General features: G+C 43.4%; 1 protein-coding gene across 2 annotated transcripts in view; it reads right to left on the bottom strand.

Annotated features, from left to right (window-relative positions):
* Positions 1-16867, bottom strand: part of nphp4 (nephronophthisis 4) — a 475487-nt gene that overhangs the window by 151925 nt on the left and 306695 nt on the right. For both annotated transcript variants that reach the window (XR_005945404.1, XM_041207356.1), the window contains exons 10-11: positions 11554-11692; positions 355-398 (exon numbers count right to left, since the gene is read on the bottom strand). Coding sequence is in view for 1 of the 2 variants with exons in the window: in XM_041207356.1 (XP_041063290.1) it covers positions 355-398; positions 11554-11692 (183 nt within the window). In the remaining variant the exon portion in view is untranslated. The remainder of the gene's footprint in view (positions 1-354; positions 399-11553; positions 11693-16867) is intronic.

Raw genomic sequence — 16867 nt, 5'->3', positions numbered from 1 at the left:
GTGCACAAAAGTGTTAAGTATTACAAATAGGAAGACATGAATGGATTTGAAATAGCTAAGGATAAAGCGGAGAGTTATGAAATCTAGTAGATTTGACATTAAACATGCCCAACCAATACAGAACAGCTTGCAGCTACTAGCCCACAGATTTCTAGATGTAAAGTATTCAATTTAATTTAATGACTTGCCACAGCAGGATTTGAATTTGCGACCTTTGGGTTGTTAGTTCAGCACCATAAACCTCTAGCTACAATGGGAAATGGTGTATGGCACAGAACAAGTTTCAAAATTTAAAACTTGGGTGGAGATGGAGGAAATAAAAGGTTTCAAAAATTAACGTAAAAAACAACTCACCGCTGGCCCACGTTCAGATTCAGAAGCATCTGAGACTTTTCTGCCTAAAGATTAAAAAAACACATGCACAATAACTTAAGATGCCTCAAATAACCAAATGGGCAAAAAACAAGACATTTGTCTACCATCACTGATCAAATGGCCTGAAGATGCACAAGAAGGAGTTTTCCTTTTCTTCTCTCCTGCAGGTATTTACTCCTTCCTCGGGTACAGTTCCATACCTACTGAAAGTTCTTCAACCTCGTCAAGAAAAGATGCGCTTCTAGACCTGGTTCTTGGAAACGAGGTGGGCCAAATAGATCGAGTGTCAGAGGGGGAACATTTAGGAGACAGTGATCACTGTATCGTATGCTTTAGGATGATGATAGAAAAGGACGATGGGCAATCCAAAGTAAGAATAATTAACTGGACAAGAGCCGACTTCGCTGAGGCAAGAATGGAGCTGGGCCACTTAGACCGGAACGAAAGATTGGAGGGAAAAACTGTAGCTGAACAGTGGGCTACATTCAAAATAAAATTGGTTTGGGCACAGTCGAGGTATGTTTCATCTAAAGGGAAAGGTGGGACAAACAAATCCAGAGCTCCCTGGATAAAAAAAAGAGATAGAAATTAAGATAAAGAAGAAAAAATGTGCTTATGACAGGTGTCAGGTAGAAAATACAATTGAGAACCAAGAGGAATACAGAAGGTTCAGAGGGAAGGTGAAAAAATCATATTAGAGAAGCAAAGGGGGGTTATGAGAAAAGGCTGGCAGCCAACATGAAGGGGAATCCCAAAGTCTTCTATAGGCATATAATTGTAAATGGGTGGGAAAAGGAAGAGTAGGGCCAATTAGGGACCTAAAAGGGAATTTACACACGGACATAGCTGAGGTATTAAATGGATACTTTGCATCTCTCTTTACCAAGAAGATAGATGCTACCCATGGTGACAGACGAGGAAACTCTGTCACTAGCACGGTTCAAAATGATAAGGAGGAAGTGTTGAAAAGACTGATGATACTTAAAGTTGACAAGGCAGCGGGACCGGACAAAATGCATCCAAGGATATTGAAGAAAGTGAGAGTAGAAATTGCAGGGGCACTGACCATAATTTTTCACTCTTCCCAGATTCAGGGGAGGTGCCAGAGGACTGGAAAATTGCAAACACTATGCCTTTGTTAAAAAAGGTAAGGATAAGCCTAGCAATTACAGACCAGTCAGTTTAACTTCAGTGCTGGGCAAGATTCTAGAAACAATTATTTGGGATAGAATTAGCAGTCATATGGAAAAATATGGATTGATAAGGAAGAGCCAGCATGGATTTCTAAAGGGGAAATTGTGTTTAACTAACTTGCTGGAGTTTTTGAAGAGGTAACAAAAAAGGTCACTGAGGGTAATGCTGTTGATATGGTGTACATGGACTTTCAAAAGGCATTTGATACAGTGCCACACAGCAGACTTCTGAGAAAAGTTATTGCTCATGGAATAACAGGGACAGTACCAATGTGGATACAAAATCAGCTAAAAAATAGGAAACAGAGTGTAATGGTCAAGGGATATTTTTTCAGGCTGGAGGAAGGTTTGTAGTGCAGTCCCCCAGGAGTCAGTATTGGGACCCTTGCTTTTCCTGATATATATTAATGATCTAGATCTGGGTGTGCAGGGGCCAATTTCAAAGGTTGTAGATGATGCGAAGCTTGGGAGTGTTGTAAACTGCGAGGAGGACAGCGTAGAATTTCAAAAGGACATAGACAAGTTGGTCATGTGGGCAGATAGGTGGCAGATGAAGTTCAGTGTGGAGAAGTGTGATGCATTTTTGTAGGAAGAACGTGGATAGGCAATAGAAAATAAAGGGTGAAATTTTGAAGGGGGTGCACGAGCAGAAAGACCTGGGTGTATATGTGCATAGATCACTGAAGACGGTAGGACAGGTGGAGGGAGCAGTTAATAAAGCATTTAGTATCCTGGGCTTTATTAATAGGGGCATAGAGTAGAAGAGCAAGGGGGTTATGCTGAATTCATATAAGACACATGTTAGACGTCAGCCGGAGTATTGTGTACAGTTCTGGGCACCACATTATAGAAAGGATGTGAACACATTGGGCAGACTGTAGAAGAGGTTTACAAAATGGCATCAGGGATGAGAAACTTCAGTTACAAAGATAGATTGGAGAGGTTGGGACTGTTCTCCTTGAAGAGAAGAAGGCTAAGAGGAGATTTGATAGTGATATTCCAAATCATGAGGAGGCTGGACAAAATAGATAGGGGGATGCTATTCCTGCTCGTAAAAAGATCAAGAGCACGAGGGCACAGATGTAAAGTGATTTGCAAAAGAAGCAAATGTGACGTGAGAAAAAACCTTTTCACACAACGAGTGGTGCGGGTCTGGAATGCACTGCCTGGAAGTGTGATGGAGCCATGTTCAATCAAGGCATTCAAGAGGGCATCAGATGATTATTTGAATAGAAACAATATGCAGAGGTAAAAGGAAAAGGCAGGGCAGTGGCACTAGGTCATAATGCTCATTTGGAGAACCGGTGCAGGCACGATGGGCTGAATGGCCATCTTCTATGCCATTAAAAGTCTGTGATTCTGTGATACCTCCCCCAAGTGGCCATTGCTGATGTGTGAGGCTTTAACAGTGAATGCCGGAAGACTATTTAATTCCAATTTGCACCAGAGTTCAAATCAACCCTGTCCTCAACCAACCCAAACATTTCCAATGGTGATCAAAAACAGAACTGTTGGTTCAAGTTCCTCCCCCCCATACCTAGGAGCAATGAAGGTAATTGTAGCAGTATAAACTATTTATTAAAATAAGAAAACTGAACTGTATTACACTAGACAAAAATTTTGGAAAGAACTCAATTCAAACATAAGACAACAATTCAAATTCCCACTATTCCTTTACCACAGCAATATCTTTACAGACACATAAACCAGTGAAGAGTTGTCACGAGCTTAACACAAAGGCTTCTCACTTGGGACTGGCACAGTTACAGTTTTCTTCCAGTGAATTCCTGAGCATTTACTTGATGCTTCTCACCCAACTTATTTCTCTCCTCGAGACACCCAACAATCGCACTCTAAACTTGAGTTGATTCTTCAACCGCACAGCAAACAAACGTGTTCCCTAAACTCAGTCTTCCAGTGGCACCTCCGCTAAACTGATCACTTCACCAAGTCCCATAGCTAATTATTTAGTTAACTACTATCCCATTAGCTATGCAGTTTTATTCTCAGTGGGCTTCAAAACCCTGTCTTCTCTCTGAACGCTGAACTCCCCTCTTTCACTCCTGTACTTGGATCACTGTCGCTAGGCAACAGTAAGGCTTTCCTACTTTGTGTTTTGTTTCCAAAATCACTGAACTTTCAACCTCTTTTAACCCATTTCTTTCACTTGAGGGTCTGTAAGATCTCATTAAAAATATATCCACACAAACAAACCCAAAGGACCTGAAACCTCATCACAAGTCTATCCAGACTCCCAGGCACCAAGCTTCATAAACAAAACCTAACTGAAGCTGAAGCCATTTTTACCTTTCTTAACACAAAAATATTTCTATAAATTCAACTTAAGATTGTATATTGTTCATAACAAGTGATTGTCTGACCGAAATTTAGCATTCTACATACAAGTAAGATACTATTGCTATTTCTTGGCAAGACAGATGTGGATAATTGTCTCCTTGAAGGAACTGCACCCTGAACATTCAAAAGCTCTCCTTCCTTCTCTGCTGCATATAAGAACCTGTCCTGGATGTCACTTTCAGTTTTTGTCAGGGGCTAGTTTGAGTTGGGAAATTTCCTGGCTCGGCAGACCTACCTCGGTTTAATGGGCCCTGTTACATCCAATTTTCATTCCAGGGGGTGGGGGGAATGGGGACAGTTTAGAGGCAGAAGTGGATTGTAAGTGGCCACAGGGCCGGGTGAGTGCTAAGATGGGCTGGTTAGAAGGCCTGCCTCAGTTCTCTGCGACTTTATCCTAGTTGCTGGCCTTGTAAAAACACCCACATCCCATGAAAGAATGAAGGAAAAAAGTGACACAATCTGAAGCATATTGCAGAGCTCCTCCCATCTCCTCCAGACAGCTAGAGCCTGCCTTTAAGACCCTCATTGACCAACCTGACAGGGAATTGCAAGAAGGGCCAAAAAGCACAACGGAACTTGAAGGATGCAAAGTAATGATGGAAGATAGATAAAAACAGTTCCTGCCCAATTTTTCCACCATAAATATTTTTTTGTCTCACTTATACACCAAAGTGGCAAGGGGATTCACTTCCTGATATCCAACATATCAGCCAACACTCCAAGATCATTGCTTTAAACTGCAATGGGAGTTAGAATGACTTCTATAAAGCAAAAAGGGAATATGGCTTTGATTCAGAAGCAGCCGATTTTACTTGAACTGCTTGCAATGAAAGGAATCAGATCCTCACAATAAACAATATCTCACCAAATGCCTGAAAATTCAATTTTCCCTGACAACCAACACTCCACAAATCAATCTCATCTCACAGGGGACCCTCTCAAATCATTACACTAGACAGGAGGGAGAACGATGTTCTTTTGGCAAACAACTAGCAAAGCACAAATAAAGTACGGCAGACACACTCCATCCTGGAACAAGTTAATCTGAAAATTAATTAATCATCGTAGATGAGTTGAGTGGTCTGAACATTGTTGGGCTGCAGAGGCTACAATAACGTTTCTTTGTTTGGATGGGATTTTCATGTTAAAAATAAGACCCATTATGGCTAGGAAGTAACCCTGTCACTGTTCACTCTCCAGGACTTCTTAGGCTAGTTGGTAAATTGGCCTATAAAACTAATTTTCATCCATTGAAAATCTCTTGACAGTGATCTCTAGGCAGTCATCAGGATAAAGGTAACTGAAACATATAAAGTTTTAAGAAGCAGGGAGAAGCAAACAAGTTGTGATAGGTAGGCTAGAGGCAGGCAAGGTAAAAAAATAAAGTTAAAATCAAGAAATAGGAAAATAAAAGAGGAGTAAGCAGTGACAAGAGAAAATGGACAATAGGACTAAAATAGTCAATGTTTTTTCATATTTCAATACAAAATTGTACTTTAAGTATTTAAATTAGTTGCTTAGAATGATTAGTACAGTAATAATGTTACTCATGGGCAAAATTTTCTGTTTGGCGGGCGGGTGGAGCAGGAGCAGACAAGGGAGGGCAGGCATGGACTCGATCGGCACCCGCGATCGAGGCCACGCTGCCATTTTGCCCGGGCGGGCCAATTAAGGCCCACACAGAGCATTTCCGACTCCCGTGGATATCGGGAGTGTTCAGGTTGCGGCGGGCATGCACAGACCGCTGGGTCCAATGGCGACCCAGCAGCCTGTTTAAAAGAAGGCCTTGCAGCCACCTGTAGGCTGTTCACAATGTCCACCTGGAGATCCAACTGCAGAGGGTCTGCTTAGCAGGGCATTCTGGAGGGAAAGGCAGAGGAGCAGGGTAGGTGCAGGGTCTGCCACAGGAACAGGGCAGACTGGGCCAGCGGGGGGCCAATGTGGACCTCGCTTTTCTGATGATTGCCTTGCTGCCCTCAAGGAGGGGGCAGCACGGCAGGAGGTGCTGGTTCCCCAGGATGGGAGGAGGAGGCCCCCTCACATGATGAAACGTGCCTGGGAGGAGGTGGCAGAGGTGGTGAGCTCCCATGATGTGGTGCAGCGCACCTGGATCCAGTGTCGTAAGCGCTTCAACAATTTGTTGTGTTCTGGAAGGGTGAGTACCATGTTGGCATTGGGCATTTAACCCAGCAGGTAGCCTTAGCCTTTGAGGCCCCCCCCCCCCCGACAAGTCTTACTGTCATGACTGCATTGAATCATGTTGGGCATTTTTCGTATGCTGGGTGGGCAAGAGATGGTGCCCATGCTTACATCAGCCTCAGTGGTTCATGAGGAGATGGGTTCTCCCCCACACCATGTGTAGCTCTTAGTCGCACATGATTAGTCTGGGGGCAACCTACAGGAGATGCAACTAGGCGCATACTCAGCACTCTAGCACATATCCTATTCACGGTGATGAGATTGTGGAAGGGGAGCCTCAAGGTCTCATGGCCAAGAGCCATTTGCTGCCCTCGACACCGCACCTAAATGCGCTTCCTTGCTATGGGAGTGTAGACCATAGCCAGGATTTTCTCCTTGGCAATTTGGGGGTGGGGCCCGCTCGGTGAGGGGAAAATTACGCGGGATGACGTCGGGAGGAACCCCCGACATCATCCCGGTCAATTTAAATCTTCAGGAAGACGGGCGGACAGCGAAATCAGCTGTCCACCCGCCAACCTGTCAATGGCCAATTAAGGCCATTGACAGGCTAATTAACCTTGTTAAAGACTCTGCCCATCCAAGCTTAAGGCTGGCGGGCAGGCCAGGGGCCCCAGCGGGCTCCAGATTATTCATGAAACTTCATCCACTGGTGGGATGAAGTTTCATGTCCGTGTTTAAAAAATTTAATAAACTTTATGTGTTTCTTATTAACATGTCCCATCTTGTGTGACATTGTCACATGAGGGGAGCATGTTAATACTTTTAATATTTCTCTATTTTTTGACTTTTCTTACCTGTCAGTAAACTCCCTAAGACAGCACTTTGCCTCAGGGGGCAGTGTGCTCTTTCGCGCGCATGACTGTTGGGGATTCCCTCCCCACCCCGCACAGGAAGGGCATAGCCCTTCCTGTTGGGCAGGCCGCTGGGGGGGCCTTAATTGGCCCGTCCACTCAAAATGGCAGTGGGCCCTGTTTCAGCTGCCCGCCCGCCGCCGAGCCGGTGAGGCCCACTCGCCCACCAAGGGCAAAATTCTGCCCCATGTGTTTCTTAAAGCGATGGATGCAGAAACGCAGAATGTGTCCAAGGTGGCCGTTGCAGGGGGGCGGGGGTGATGGGGGTGTGGTGGTGATTGGGAGCAGGCATACTATCTTTTTGTGACTGATCAGCAGTAGATGAGAGGAGGCACTGGAGGCCAGATATAGGCCACTGTGGTTGGGATGCAGCGTGCGTGTGCAGAGTCCATGTGCAACTTTCCACAATAAATGGATTTTTCTGTTCTTCAGGAGAAGAATGCTCACAATGCCTGTTAGCATTTGCGGACTGGAGACAGCCAGGCCCAGCTGATGGTTTTGAGCCAGTTCAAGCAAGAGGCCCTGGAGCTTGAAAGGCACCATGCACCCAGGTCCACAGGTGTCGGTGAGGCTGGGATGGAATGGTCAGGTATTTGAGGTGCACAGTGACATCCGCTCTGTCTTCCCACCATCCAAAGCACTGATGATTGTTTGAATCATTATTGTAGCAACATTGCTCATTCACAGACTGATAGAGTCAGAGGTGTGGGTCATAGACAAAGGTCCCTCGGCCCTTCAAAGATGCTCGTGTCAAGCACCTTCCAAAGTTGCCTTATCCCATTTCCCACCACTATCCCCACAGCCTTGGGCATCGCAACTGCACATCCAAATACTTATTACATGTTAGGAGGGTTTCTGGCTCCACTACCCTTTCAGCCAGTGCATCCCACATTACTGTGTGCAAAAGTTCTTCATCACCCTCACCTGTCAACCTCATGCCCCTTACCTTAAGTCAATGCCACCAGGTTGCTCATCCCTCCGCCAAGGGGAAAAGTTCCTTTCTGTCCACCCTATCTACGCCCCTCATAATGTTATAAAGCTCAATAATGTCACCCCTCATCCTCCTCTGCTCCAGGGGAAATAACCCCAGTCTATGCTGTGTCTCCTCATAACTCCAACTCTCCAGCCCAGCATGCATCCTGGTCAGCGACCTCTGCACTTTGTCCACTCCAATCACATCCCTCCCGTGAAGCACATATCACAACAGCACGCAGAACTATAGCTGTGGCCAGGCAGCGTTTTCTGCACTTGCAACATGACCTCCCTGTTCCTATATTCTATTCCTTGGCTAATAATGGTAAGTATGGTATTTACCTTCTCAAACGCCTTATGTATCTGTCCCGCCACCTTAACGGGCCTGTCCACATGCTCAGCAAGGTCCTTCTGATTCTCCTTACTTTCCACGGTCCTACCATTCCTCGTGTATTCCCGCACCTTGTTTCTCCTGCCCAAGTGCATCACCTCACACTTATCCATATAACATTCCATTTGGCATTCCTCAGACCATCTGACCAGGCCGTCAGTATGTGCCTGTAATGTTTGGGTCTCTGCCTATTTGCCACCCCACCAATATGCGTCTCCATAGGTTCTGGAAGGTTGAGCGCATAATGAGCCAGGGGGAAAGGGATGAAGTATGTCACTGTGTGCACGCTAACTGATCCACTGTTCTTGTTCCTTTCAGCATCACAGCCTGTCTGCCAGGAGCAATTCCAGATGCCCTCCCTCACACCTGAGGGCCAATCATCTGACAGATATAGTTGACTGTCTCCCTTGACAGTCAGAGCCTCCTTTGGCACTGCACCTCAGTCATATTGAGGTAGCTGCTTCTCCACCTGTATACTCTGGCAGCAGGATAGCAACAACTTCTGCGGCCCCTTCCACCTTGGACTACCTCTTGGCCCTGCGCCCCTTGTGCCTATGCCTGTACTCCCAAAGATGGCTCCCCTGGAGGCTGAATGTGCACTCCTGGCCTCCTCCTTATTCTATCCCTCCCTTCCTCCTCAGAGGGGCTGCCTCCAGTGGACATATCAGAACCCATACCCAGGCTAAAGGGAAGCCTCCGAAAAGCTGCAGGCCTGATAAAGATTCCTGATTGAAGAGTGCTGAGCTGAAGGTTCAAAGTGCACAGAAAGCTGCTGGAATTCGTTCTGAACTGCTACAGGTCACACAGGCAAGTTTAAAAAACTTTCTGCAATAAATACTCATAGACCAGATTGATAACCCCACTGAGCCCACATATCCTGCCCGTGGGTGAGTTTTACTAAAATGTCGCTTACCCGCCTGCCCATTGTACTTGTGGGCTGAGCCAAAGATCACACGGGCGCCTGAAAATCAGCGTCGATTGCCAATTTAAGGGCCTTAACTAGCCCGTTAATTAATGGTGTGCGCGCGTCAAACTTCATCATGCGCCCACCCAGCGAAATATCGCAATGGCGCGTGGTGACATCGGGACAGTCGCCCGACATCACCGTGCGTCATTTTACATGTGGATATGCGGGGCCCACCCCCAACATGTCAAGCAGAAAATTCTGGCCCTGATGTCTGAGAATGATTAGTGCAATAATAATGTTACTCCTGATGTCTGAGTGGTTTTACTATTGTAATGTTAATGCTTATTTCAACAGCACAGTGAGTGAGTTGAAAACAGAAAAAAAAATACTTGATTAGCCCAGAGCAACAGAACTCTCACTGAATCTGCCAAGAGTTTAAGGAAGGACTATATTACTAATAGCTGCCTGCAAGGTAGACAAATACATGTCTTATTTTCTCTTTTTACTGAAACCAGTTCCAGACAAAGTGACTGACATATATACATATTCATGTTGCTGTTTGTATTTGCTGTAAAGCACTACAATAAAGTAATGATTTATGATCAATAGAGAGAAGAATTTTTCCTATGCCAGAACATTAAAAGCTGCATATTGGTTTCATATCAATGTAGTTATGCAATCTAAATGCCCTGATATTTATGGGGGGCAGGTTCGTAGCATGTTTTGTAAGAAAGTTGGTGAAACCCAGAAATCCCAGGAATGGAAATTTAACAGCAGGACCTCTATTATTTTTTTTAACCCACCTTCCTCCCGGCAGCTGGACAGATTGGCAGGCTGGTTGACTGTTGAGACGGAAAGCCAGGGGCAGGCGCCACAACCAAGGATCCCTGGCAAGGGAGAAAGATCAAAGGCTGGTGCAGGGCTGAGGGATCAGAGTCGGGGGGAGGGATAGGTCAGAGGTTGGAAGATGGAAAGGAAGATGGTTGGCAAATCGTGGGGCAGACAGCTTGAGATAAGGGTTGGCTGATCAGGACAGTGAGGAGAGGACACAATTGGCAGAAGGTTTGCTAAAGGGGCTAGGGAGAACATTCCCGCTCCCCTTGGCGGCTCCACAATGAGTGAGCTCTTGCCTGCTTGGTCTGGCTACTCCTATTTCCATTTCACTGCCCAGTTTCCTGAGCCACGTGAAACCCGGCCAGCAACCATCACACTTAAATCAGGCTCCCAATTGCATAGCCAGAGACCAATTTAAATATTCTAATGAAGTGTCCCACCAATCTAAGATGGGGCATTCATTGTCCATGCAATCTACTGCCATAAAAACAGCGGCAGATTGGGGGCCAGATGATGATTTAGAATTTTAAACCTCATCCACCCCAACATGGTCATTGTTTTAGCAGTTTTATACAATTTATTCATAGTTTCAGAATAGGTTCACAAAATCCACCCTCCATAACAGTAAATCATACAAATGAGCATATTTCCTGGTTCAGATGAGTTAACTGGTCTCATTGTAGTAAATGTATTGCCTCAGGGGAAAATGAATAAAAGAAAAATTTGCATTTATATAGCATCTTATCACATTCCCTGCACATCTCAAATCATTCTGAACCAATGAACCTGCTTTTGAAGTGCAATTACCTTTTTTCCCTTAAGCAATCAGCCAATTTGCACACAGCAAATCCTACAAACAACAAATGAATGAACAACAAGATAACATGTTTTTGATGGTGCTATAGCAGAGGAATGAAAATAAGTCAAGACACTGGGAAAACTTTTGTTTGAATAATGCCACTGGATCTCTTGTGCCCACATGAACAGGCAGATGATGCCACCACCTACAATGCAGCACTCGCTCAGTACTCAGCAGGGAAGTGTCAGCCTAGGTTATTCGTTCAAACCTATAATGGAATTTGAGCACACAAACTTTTCACTGGTATGCTCACTTCCACATAGCTTTGGTTGAAATAATCAATTTATTTCGTAAAAGGATTTAATTTGAATAGATTTGACCCTCATTAAGGTTCTGCTCTACCATTAATTAGAACCTCTTTTAAAAAAAAAATTAGAATGTTGAATGCACTGCAGTTTCCTCTTCTAGTTTACTCCTAGTTAGTCAAAATACTTCTCATTTCCTCAAACAGATTTGAATCCTTCTTTTGAAACAGTACAATTAAATGAATTTCATGATTTGAAAACATCATTACATAAAATTCTGCTACGCACAAGAACTCAAACTCCTAATTATTGCGTTATTCAAAATGCACGCAAGGCCACTGCTTCTAAAGCAGCTTGTAAGTAACTTACTGAACAAAGAATGTACTTGTGATCCTCGTGTTCGGCTTGATTTCCTAGACACGCTGGATAGTTTGACAGTAGTGCCTGTGTGCCTATCTGTCCGGCTTGAGAAGCGGAAGGTTATAGTGCCTGATTCCACCCGCTTTACCTGAAAATAAAGAAATAACTTTCCGAAACTTTTCATTAAGAAAGAATTCCTACTTGGTTAAAACTGTTCGTGGGTTTATCAGTCAAGGGTGCACTGAATCTTCCCAGGACAAAGGAGGCCTTCAAGAAACTTAAATGACACAAAAATATTCATGGTCACTGCTACATCTACAGCACATACAAATGATTAGGTCTGGTGGATTCTTATGTTAAAAAGATACAGGAATCTTATTAAAAAAGCTGAGGCAGCGTCTGTCATATTGCAGATTTATTTTGTAACAACATTCTATTTTGCGCTGATTTGGGGAACTGAACATCTTAGCCTGGTACAGACAGGGATTGGCTTCTGAATGTGGGTTTCGGGCACATTGTTGGGGTAGAGTTGAGAAGGCCCTACTTTTCACACAACCTTGTTAGGGCTGACCTGTAAGTGCAAAGTGACCTCCAACCATTCTCCCAACATCAGTTGGTACTTCAAGTACATCCAGGTACAGATATGCTTCCAGGTAACCTGCCAGTACTGAAACATATGAAAAGAAAGACTTGCAATTATATAGTGCCTTCCATCACCTCAGGATACCGCAAAGCACTTGATAGCCAAATAAGTACTTTAGAGTAATGAGGCTATCTCAGATAATCTGTTTTGGTGATGTTGGGTGAGTATTAAACCTTGGCCTAGACACTGGGGAGAACCATTCAGCTTTTTTTGAAATGGCCCTAAACTTAAAAACATCATTATTTTAAAAGGGATTCCTTGATTTCTATGGATGGGTTGTAAGTGTCTCTCAAATAGCAGGCTACCAAGACGTTACACAGATGTAAGAAACACCAGTGTAATGCATTCTGTGGTGAAGGCAGCACAATCATGGCATTCAGAGGGAAATGAGATAAGCATGCTAAAGGGAAAAAAATTCAGTTATATGGGGGAAAGGCAGAAGAGTGGGACAAGCTAAATGGCTCTTGCAGAGAGCTGGCATTGGCTCGATGGACCAAATGGACACCTTGCGTTATAACTATTCTATGATTCTATGCTGCAAACTCTTTAGAAAATGGACATGCTTGCAAGCTAAAAGCAGCTTGTGATATTACTGTGGTCGCTGAGCATGTGAAGTGTACCAAGGGCTTAAAAACTTTCTTGGAAGACGACAAATCTTCCAATAAAAGGTTGCAATTTTACTAAAAATAACTCCTGCAACTGAAGACATTTCTTCAAAGAAAAGATGATAATATTTTAATCTTGTTCATGCTCAACAATAAAAATTGACTGAAAGCAAGTCCTGATGCTGCAGTTTGTTACAGCACTGGCTAAGGCCCTTTCTAACTTTTTTCTCCAGCTTTCTCCCTTCTGCTCCTGATGACAGTAACATATGCTGGGATTCTTAGAATTTATAGCAAAGAAACAGGACCTTCAGTCCAACAGGTCCATACTGCTGTATGGTTCACCCAAGCCGTCCCCCACCTTAGTTATTTCCAGCCTATCAGCAAGTCCTTCTATTCCTTTCTCCTTTGTGTACTTATCCAGCTTCCTTTTAAATGCATCTATGCTATTCACTTCAACTGCTCCATGTAGAGACAAGTTCTACATCCTCACCGCTCAGAAGATTCTTCTGATCAAATTCCTTATTGGAATTATTAGTGCCTATCTTATATTAATAGCCCCTGGTTTTATCCTCTCTAAGTTTGTCTAGCTTATTAATTATCTCCCTTCTATCTAAAAGAAAATGCATTGAAAAATGCAAAAAATAGGATAGATCCTGGTGAATGGAAATGATACAAGGAATAGTGTCATGAAGAGATATTAATGTCTATAATGTTATTGGAAATTATTTTTAAATTGGACTTGTAGTAGGGTCTATGTCTATGTGTGTGTCTGTGTTTGGCTTAATTGGATTAAACCAACTAGTTGAGGTGCTTTGATGTATAGTAGTTTGAGATGTTAATTAGACAAATGTAAGGAGTAGAAGGTAAAGTGCAATTTGCATTTGTCGAATAAACCATTCAAAAGAATGGGTAAAATCTTGCACCTAGCTGGGAGACACCAAGCAATATGTTTATATTACTAATAAAATTGGTGGAATGAAAAGATTATTTTTAGCAGGTAATTTTTTTAAAATAATAATACAATGGAAAATTTACATTCAAAGGGGAAGCTAGGTATAAACTGAAAGGAGTTTGTGTTTATGTGTCAGAGGCATTTAACATCTAACCACCCTGTTATCCAAGAACTGTGTCTGCAAAGGAACAAAATTGCAAGGGACCTCATTTTGAATTTGTAAAGCCAAATGTGTTTTGCCTAGTGTCTGTTTAAAGTCTACAGGTTATTGTTGCCTTGGTGAAGATTTACCTGGGAGTGATTAATTTGCGGATTTGTTTCAAAGTTATAATGGCAGTAATTTGTAGACATGTATATGTTTAACTTGTTAAATTAATAAATGTTTAATTTAATTTTATATAAAAGCCTTTTGAAGCTTGGGGGTTTTATTCCTGAACTCAGAGCTGCATCTCAAACAAAACAATTGAAAATATAGGTTATGACAGTTGTTCAAGTTTCCCTCTGGATTTTAAACAACTCAGCCTTTACCAATTGCTGTGTCATAACAATAGCAAAGGTTGAAAAAACAGACAGTAGGAGAAACAAACTGGAGCATTAAAAGAAACTTGCAAGGGATATCAAAATCAACCTGAAAACTTCTACAATTACATTCAGAGAAACAGGGCAGTCGGAAGCAATTGGGCAATTGAAAACTGCATGATAACAGTATTATGGTCCATGAAAATAAGGAAATGGCAGTCCAACTGAGTAATTACTTTGCATCAGTATTACCCTAGCAGAAGAGGGTAGCATGCAGACATCACAAAGAAACTACTATTCTATCCGGGACTCAACAAAATTAACGTAAGCAAGAATGTGGGAGCTGGTGGATGCTGTTACAATCCACGGTGACCACATCCGCAGTAATTGTTGGCTGCTCGAAGAATTTCAGCTCAGAGGTGATGAGCTGCAGTCTGAGCTGTGGACACTGCGACACATCAGGGAGGGAGAGAGTTACCTGTACACTGTGTTTCGGGAGGCAGTTACACCCCTTAGATTAATTACATCAAATTGGTCCATGGTCAGGGATAGGAGGGTGTGACTGCAAGTGAGGCAGGTATAGGGATCCAGAATTTAGCTTTGGAGGAGCCTCAGCCAGTGCCCTTGTCCAATAGGTATGAGGTTCTTGCTCCCGGTGTGGACGAGGTCACAGACTGCAGGGTGGATGAGCGAACTGACCAGAGCGCCGCGGTACAGAGCACCATTCAAGTAGTGGGGAGAAAAGAGAGATGCAGTAGTAATAGGGGATAGCATAGTGAGGGGACAGTGTACTCTGCAGCAAAGACAGAGAATCCCAAAGGCTGTGTTGCCTATCTGGTGCCAAGGTTATGGACATCTGTTCTGGGCTGGAGAGGAACTTGGTGTGGGAGGGATAGGATCCAGTTGTCATGGTCCACGTAGGTATCAACGACATAGGTAGGACTAGGAAAGAGGTTCTGCTGAGGGACTACGAGCAGCTCAGGGGTAAATTAAAAAGCAGAACCACAAAGGTAATAATCTCCAGATTTCTACCTAAGCCGCGTGCAAATTGGTGTAGGGTAAATAATATTAGAGGGGTAAATGCGTGGCTCAAAGATTGGTGTGGGAGAGAAATGGGTTCCAATTCAAAGGGCACTGGCACCAGTACTGGGGAAGGAGAGAGCTGTTCCATTGGGATGGGCTTCATTTGAACCATGCTGGGATCAGTGTCCTGACGAATCATATAACCAGGGTTGTGGATAGGGCTTTGAACAAATTTGTGGCGGGAGGGTTCAATTGAAGGGAAGTTTAGAAAATCAAAAATAATTGAGAGAGCAGAGGTGCAGGGTGGTGAAGAGGCGAACAATAATCAAAGTGTAACAAGAAGGGGCAGAAAATATAAGCAGAAGAGTGCAGAAGAAATTAGAACCAGAATGAGTAATAATAATAAAAATTCAAAGCTTAAGGCTCTTTATCTGAATGCAGGCAGCATTTGTAACAAGATAGATCAGTTGACGGCACAAATAGAAATCAATGGATATGACTTGGTAGCTATTATAGAGCCATAGTTGCAGAGTGACCAAGGCTGGGAACTCAATATTCAAGGGTATTCAATATCCTGGAAAAAGTAGGCAAAAAGGAAAAGGAGGTGGGATAGCTTTGTTAATAAAGGAAGGTATCAGTGCGGTGGTGAGTAGTGATATAGGTACAACAGATCGTGATGTGGAATCAGGTGGGTAGAAAAAAGAAATGGCAAGAGGAAGAAGTCATGGGTGGGAGTCGTCTTTTGGCCCTGAAGAGTTGCCTCACTGTAGGATAAAGTATGAATTGGGAAATAATGGAGGCGTGTAAGAAGGGCGCTACAACTGTCATGGGTGAGTTTAATCAGCATGTTGACTGGACAAATCAGACTAGTGGGGCAACATGGAAGACGAGTTTGTAGAGTGCATCAGGGATTGTTTCTTAGAGAAATTTAGTAATGTGTAATGAGGCAGGATTAACAAGAGATCTCATAGTTAAGGATCCTCTAGGGGATAATGATCACAACATGGTAGAATTCCAAATTCAGTTTGACGGTGAGCAACTCAGATCAACCCAGTGTCCTCAACTTAAATAAGGGAAATTACAGAGGTATGAAGAAAGAGTTGGCTAAAGTGGGCTGGGAAAATAGACTAAGGGAATTTTTTTCTTTTTACTCATTCATGGGATGTGGGCATTGCTGGCTAGGCAATTGTCCATCTTTAATTGCCCTTGTTCATTTAAGAGTCAACCACATTGATGTGGATCTGGAGTCATATGTAGGCCAGACTAGGTAAGGATAGCAGAGTTCTTTCCCTAAAGGACAATGAACCAGATGGGTTTTTACGACAATTGGCAATGGTTTCATGGTCATCATTAGACTTTTAAGTCCAGGTTCATATTGAATTCAAATTCCACCATCTGCCATAGTGAGATTTGAACCCAGGTCCTATAGCATTACCCTGGGTCCCTGGATCACTAGTCTAGCAACAATACCATTATGCCACCACCTTCCCATATGTCAGTGGGCAAGCAGTGGCAGACATTTAAGCAAATATTTCATATCGCTCAGCAAAAATTTATCCCGGTCAAAAGGAAGGACTCCAT

This window comes from Carcharodon carcharias, chromosome 15, assembly GCF_017639515.1.
Source record: "Carcharodon carcharias isolate sCarCar2 chromosome 15, sCarCar2.pri, whole genome shotgun sequence".
Lineage (NCBI taxonomy): Eukaryota > Metazoa > Chordata > Chondrichthyes > Lamniformes > Lamnidae > Carcharodon > Carcharodon carcharias.
This window is presented reverse-complemented; position numbering and strand designations above follow the sequence as displayed.